The sequence below is a fragment of the Trachurus trachurus genome, assembly GCF_905171665.1.
Source record: "Trachurus trachurus genome assembly, chromosome: 5".
Lineage (NCBI taxonomy): Eukaryota > Metazoa > Chordata > Actinopteri > Carangiformes > Carangidae > Trachurus > Trachurus trachurus.
In genome coordinates this window covers 33,134,773-33,141,447 of record NC_139896.1, presented here as the reverse complement: position 1 = coordinate 33,141,447, position 6,675 = coordinate 33,134,773, and the positions used below count along the sequence as shown (strand labels likewise).

The following is a 6,675-nucleotide window of genomic DNA, read 5'->3' as shown; positions in this document are numbered from 1 at the left end:
TTAAACCACAAGACAATTGTTCTTTTTAATTTTCTGTGGAAATGATTATCATTATCATTCCATGACGTGTTTGTCGAGAGAGCACTGCCATGCGTGAACAATCCCTGACCCCTCACACATATTGAACTGATGATGTAGCAGTTGCATCATTGTCCCCTCCCCAGCCCGCCAATCATCCAGTGTCCTTCACCTGTACCTACACCAAGCTGGCTTCAAACAGATAACAGGTGGGTGACACAGACACACAGGAATGCCAGAGAAAAGTGTTCCCTTCTGTGTCCTGAGAGTCAGTCACACAGATTTGGGCAGGTGAAGAGAAGCACTGGTGTGTGGATATGTTTGGGAGGAGCTCCCTCTAGTGGAAGATAAACAATCCAGCAGTCACTCTTTATCTAAACCGTTCATTATTCAAACCAGAACTCTACAAGACAGATTTTACAATTCATTTTAATGTACCATAATACAATCTGTCATACAGATTTAATACAGTATATGCATCAATCCCTTGCTCGAGTTTTGCCATCTATTTGTACTGTCTATGCCATCCTTTGTCATTAGCAGTCTTCTTTCACTCCTCTGTGTTGAATGCAAAAGCACTGTCAGATAGAATACAAGAATCCGGTACACCTCTTTACAACCTCAAATAAATAAAACACTTCAAAACAAACTAATATTAAGGAATAGCAATGTATTTGATAGATGTTTGCCTTCATGTTTCGGAATAAAAATCAAAAAGGCCGGCCAAATGTCAGGGGCCAGCACAAGCAGGTGACATATGTTAAGGCAAATAAGGACTAACATGACTGAACACGAGCAGAAAGGTTTTACTGTATATACACATAAGTATTATACTTATATATATATATATAAGTATAATTTATTGCGTTCCATGTGTGACATGTGTTTTTGCAAGATTCAACATCATCCAGAGTTTGTCTGTGCTCGACTCCCTTGTTGGGCTACATGCAGTTTATATGAACAAAATAGAAAAACACGCCCCTAGAAGCACACCCCTCTTTAACAGACAATATTGTTGGGTGAAACAGACGCACATGACAAGGCTGACAATGGCAAAAGGCAGAAATGTACATGGCTCTTGAGAGAAGGAAAATGAAGATGTATTCTGTCCTTCACTTCTGACACAGTCCATATAAAACCAGGTGCAGTTTCTATTGTTTGATGTGTGGTATTTTTTACATCCCAATTTCTTCTTCTAACTTCAGCAAGGAATTCAAAAAGGCCTAGTGGATAAAGACACGGGAGGGGGGTGCGGGGGGTCCTCTCACTGATATTGTCTGTAGTCTCCAAAGGAAGGGGTGGGCATGGGAGCAGGGGCGGGTTCCTCTGCAAACTGGGGCCCTGGAGAGAAACAACAGGTCAACTTCAGAGTGTGAAGATAAGACAGCCGATCAGAGGCCTGTTAATTAAGTGACAATAACCTAATAACAGTCGAGGAAAAAAGCTGTACAAATTAGGGATGTCACAACTTGTTTTCACAATTAATCGTGGTATTAGACACCACAATTAATTAATTGTAAAGATTCCTAAATACCGTCACTTTCCAAAAAAAGATAATATGTCAGAACCATGTCGACAAAGTGAAGGTAAATGCACAGATAGTGATACTGGTAAATTTACATGTATGTACCTACGTAACACTGAATTGGTAGGAATTTAGATGTTAACGTGTCATTTATAATAAAAAAAATAAAAAAAAAGATGCAAATAAACTTAAACATTTGGCATAGATTTGAAACAGTTCCCATGGGGGATTAATAATTGGTCCTATATTAATAGATACTTAAAATATTTAGTGTAAACAATCAGTTATGTAAGTATATTTGAGCTATATTTGATTTTACACATTCATAGTGTTTAAAAGAAATTGATTATTGCATAATAATCGACTCGTAATACCGTGATTATTTCTGACAATAATCGTACCAAGAAAATCTATAATCGTGACATCCCTAGTACAAATATTTTTCAATTTAAGAGGGCGTATAAGCAAAAAGTAGGGAAATTATATAAAAACATGTCATAAAAAGGAATAGATATGGATTTTGATTTGTATATTGTTGGCTGTAAACTGATTCATTATTATGGCATCTGATGTAAGCAGGAATTGTAAATTCTCTTCATCCTGGTCCTTTCCAATCCCAGGATTGGAATGAACAAATAAAATGAACCTTAAACCATTATAACTTGATCAGTTAGTTCTACAGTGCCAACTTAAAATATGTGAAGCTTCACTCACCAGTTGGGAACTGTGAAGAGGCGAACCTAGTGAGCAAGATCCCAGCACCCTCTATCAACGCCAGCAGAATACCTCCCATGGCTGCTGATCCCACCATGGCAACTGGACCGTCTACAGAGGAGCAGTGAAAAGGTCAACCACTGTTCAATTTTCATCATGTTTTAAAAAGGTAAACAATGAAAGGTAACGATAAAGATACAGAGACTGTGGGCTGTTTTCACTCATTTATGCCTGATTAAACCTCTAAAAGCAGAGCAGACACAACTAAGACAAGTTGAACAAAGCCATATATCAATCAAGCCTGATCTGTAACAACCAACATGGTCCTGGGAAGAGCTTGGATCAGGTGAAAAATCAAGTGGGTTGCAAAAGGTGAGCAGAATTTTGATTCAGTTTCCATGTGGACGTATGAAATCACACACAAAGCCCAAACAAAATGCAAGCTCCTCTAATCAAGTGAAAGATAATCTGCAAACAGGCCTTACTGGAACAGCAGTGCCATGATTGTTTCCCAGGATTAGTCTTGTAGTGTAAAACAAGGTGACATCTGATCTGATTTTAATGCTACATGACCACAGCTGAATATAGGGTGCTCCTTGCGACATGGGCTGCTGTTTGCCTTGACGGTCTGTTGTATCAGGTTACAGACTTCAGTTCATACAGTACATAGCAGCTTGGAGGGATTCTAGTTTATAAAACTAGATCATCGATCAGCCTTAATGTTATGATTTCTCCATTCCTATTGGACAGTTTTGAAGTTCACATTGAGGAGCACTGTGCCTCTCTGAGAAGATGAGCTCATTGTATACCAATTACCAAGTTGCCTAAAACAGCATGTGCTTTCTGTTGTTGACTCTCAACTGCCAGCTTCCTCGAGGCTTACTCACTTCTTGCAGCGAGGATAGCTCCCGTCATGGCCCCACTTGTTATTGAGTTCCAGGGATCTTCCTTTCCTCGCACTTTTACTAAACCACAGTCGATCATAGAGAAGAGGCCTCCCCATACGGCGAAGCTACCTGCAATCCAAAAGAAACATGCCTTGTATTCATATTCATCCTTCAGCATCAAATGCTCACCAAACATTCTCCAAAATTATTAAACAAGCACAATTTGTATCTATTTTGCCAGAGGGAAGAGTCTTTAATGGACCCCAGAAAACAGCGTTAAATGTCCATATAGTGTAAGTTTCAAAAAGAGAGCTGCAAATGCAACATACTAAGTCAAATCTCAATGAAACAATGATTATGAATAACACTGAGCATGCAGATGGACAGGAGAAAAGTGGACTATGCAGCAGAAGTTGACTTGTTTTACTTATACCTGTATAATTATTAATCATACAATAAATAGCTAACTGATCCCTAAAAAAAACTTTGTAATTCTAACTAAATAAGACCAAGCTGACTACAGATCTAGTTCTTTGCAAAGGAAGGCAGAGTAACCTTTCAACATTTGTTCTTACCTCCAAGCTGTGGGGCTCTGGTCTTGATGGCAGTCATGCTACCTTTCATTCTGTGGCTCATTCCCTATGAGAGCAATTAGAAACAAAGATCAATGGAAAATATTCCAACACTGTGTATATCGAAGTCATTGATTTATTGTGCAAATGTCATTATGATACAAAGCTGACGATGCAGCACAGTTCCAATTTAGACACATATTTTATGGTGTCAATAATGATCAGACAATCTCAACACTATCGTCTTCTGATTGTGAGTGAGCTTCAGCACAGGCTCATGTTGTACATAGTGGTAGGTCTATATGAAGCCAAGTTATCAATAATTGTTATATAAAACTGGAGGCAATACAGGGAGTTGAACTTACTGAAGGTGCATTTCTGAAACCTTTTACTGCCTGGAATATTCCTCCTCCAATAGCTCCCATGGTGAAGGCCCCCCCACAGTCGTCCACAATCCTCCAGGGGCTACAAGAATAACACAGCCATTAACCAAAGTTCATTGTCATTTAATAGTCACACAAAGACAAATACGTAATAAGTTGTTATTACAGAATAAGAAGACCATAGGCCTATATTACCCATTTTTTACTAAACCACATTTAACTTAATGATCAACTAATTGATCCTTTATATACACCTGTTTGCTTGGATTTAAAACTGAACTTTGCAGATTGTACCACAATATAGGCTAAGAGCTCCATCGCAATCTAATTTAACAAATAGACTATAAATGAGTGGCTTTGGGACCCGCAATCATTTGTTTTTGGCCTCAAGACTCACTGTGAAAGTCACCTTCATGTTGTGATGAGCACATAGTAGAACATTTACTAAGAACAGGTGTGCAGCTGTGCGGCTTGTGTTTCAAAGGCTACCTGATGCACTTAACTTTTACCTGAATGTGAGCAGAGTAGAAATTCAAGCTTTATCTAGCCTAATATTTACTTGGTTCTAACTGTAAAAACAATTATGACAACCTAAGGTAAACAAACCTGTTCTGATGACACCGATTGTAACATCGTCACTGAACCAGAAGTGTCTTACCTACGCTACATGGTACCAGATCATAGCTATAAACGAGTCACTAATCTACCCACAGCACGGCACCGTGTTAAATCCACATCGACACGTGTAATTTTGAAATCCCATGAGGTTGGATTTCTCCAGATGTTGTGCAATGCTCATGTTGCCCCCTTACACATGAGCCCCCACGTCGCTGTCTTACCTAGCTTACACATGCTAAGGCAATATCTTGATCAACCCTCTTTTTAAATAGTTAGGATTTACTATAGTGTCTCACATTCACTGCAGGTCATCCATGAAAGTGAACAGATATTATCTCTGTCAGTGTAATGACACTTGACTCCGCCAACTAAAACACCGACAAGGTCACTAACAACGTGATTTAGCAGCTGCGGTCTTAAGACAGTCCATACTGCTAGCGCAGATCAATGTAAAATTAGCATCTCTGCTAACACCAGCTAACCAGCCGGATCTTCACCGTTTGGAGTAACACACCCTTTATACCGTTAAAGTCATTACACACACTTAACGGGACAGTCACTTCAAACAAAGATGTGGACTGGACTATGGAAAACACAACCGATTAAGCATGTTTTTTCCTGTTTTAAAGACTCACCATGGTTCTCTAGCATATTCCTCCATTTTGTTCTTTCGCTGTTCCCTCTGACGTAACGCTTATCGATAATCTGACGTAACGACGTCACGTGTTGCGTTAAAGGATCCCACTGTCATTCTTTGTCAACAAATCATATGAAAAGTCAAAAATGCGCATTATCCCTGCACCCGAAGTGAAATACGAACGTATACATGGTATATTTAATATTTAATAATGTGAAAACTATTCTGTAATTCGAATAATTTCTAACCTGTTTCTAACCCTAATTTTAGCCTAATTCACTATCAAGTTAATATGCTTAACACCGTAGCCGCATGTGTTTGCAGGGAAATTGGGTTATGTAGTGAACGTGAGTTTGGTTCTGCAACGAGGTGGCGGTATGCAGGCGCGAGCCCGTTGTCAACCACCAATCAAACCAGAAGAAGAAGAAGACATGGGTCTGTTTGAGGAGCGCGCGCGGCTCTGATTTGGCTCCTTGCCTGTGAAAAAGCAAACTGGTCCTTTGGAGGCACGCGACTTGAACCAGCCAAGCACTGATAGGCCTACTAACACCAGCACCAGGTGATTTTGGTAGAAAATTGTATTAGAACGAGTATTATTTGGTATAATAATGGTATTATTATTATTTTTTTACAGTCTATGATTAGAACTCATGGATCTATTTCGACACCGTATCCACTTCTTCAAACTTGTGTTATGGTATATTTGTGACGCGCACGTGCTGATAATTGATGAAGGTGTTCACTGATTTGTCAGATTGTTTGAGTGTAGCCTATGGATGTTTTTTAAAGGTGCAATTTCCTACAGAGCCCTACAGAGAGTCCTATAAATAGCCTATATAAAGAATGTCATTAGGCCTACAGAGCAGAGGGGAAAAGTCGCAATTGGCACAGGACAGCCGAATCCAGAGGCCACAATAAATTAGTTGTTTTGTGGATACCGTGTGCACCATTGAACTATGTATTTTTCTAATTTGATTGCAAATCAAATCACACAGAGAGGAATACTCCAGAGAAGTAGCAGCAAGGGGAAAAGCCTGTCAATTAAGAACATCAACTGGTAGGCTATACTGCAAACCTACTGTGAACACTAAAACAAGATCTACTACACTATAGATATGCACAAGTTATTTTCTGAACACCAGTGATGAGTATTCTCATCTTAGCCCCTTTTCTCTAAACAACCAGTTATCTCAACATTTTCTTTCCCTCTCCTCTTCGCTAACCCTTTCCTCTGTCTGAGATCAGTGCCGTTGGTCAGGGGAGCAACTACAGCCAAGAGACAGACCACTGGCCTGCTGCCCATTATTAGGAACGAGAAAGG

The 6,675-nt window shown here is 39.5% G+C and overlaps 1 protein-coding gene across 1 annotated transcript; it reads right to left on the bottom strand.

The window, feature by feature from the left end:
* Positions 1-429: 429 nt before the first annotated feature.
* Positions 430-5,407, bottom strand: timm17a (translocase of inner mitochondrial membrane 17 homolog A (yeast)). Its single transcript, XM_083971178.1, has 6 exons — positions 5,353-5,407; positions 4,082-4,181; positions 3,720-3,783; positions 3,145-3,273; positions 2,258-2,368; positions 430-1,359 (listed from the first exon to the last, which is right to left on the bottom strand). Exons 1-6 carry the CDS (start codon positions 5,376-5,378, stop codon positions 1,283-1,285), a joined length of 507 nt encoding a protein of 168 aa, XP_083827304.1. The 5' UTR covers positions 5,379-5,407; the 3' UTR covers positions 430-1,282.
* Between the last annotated feature and the right edge of the window lie 1,268 nt (positions 5,408-6,675).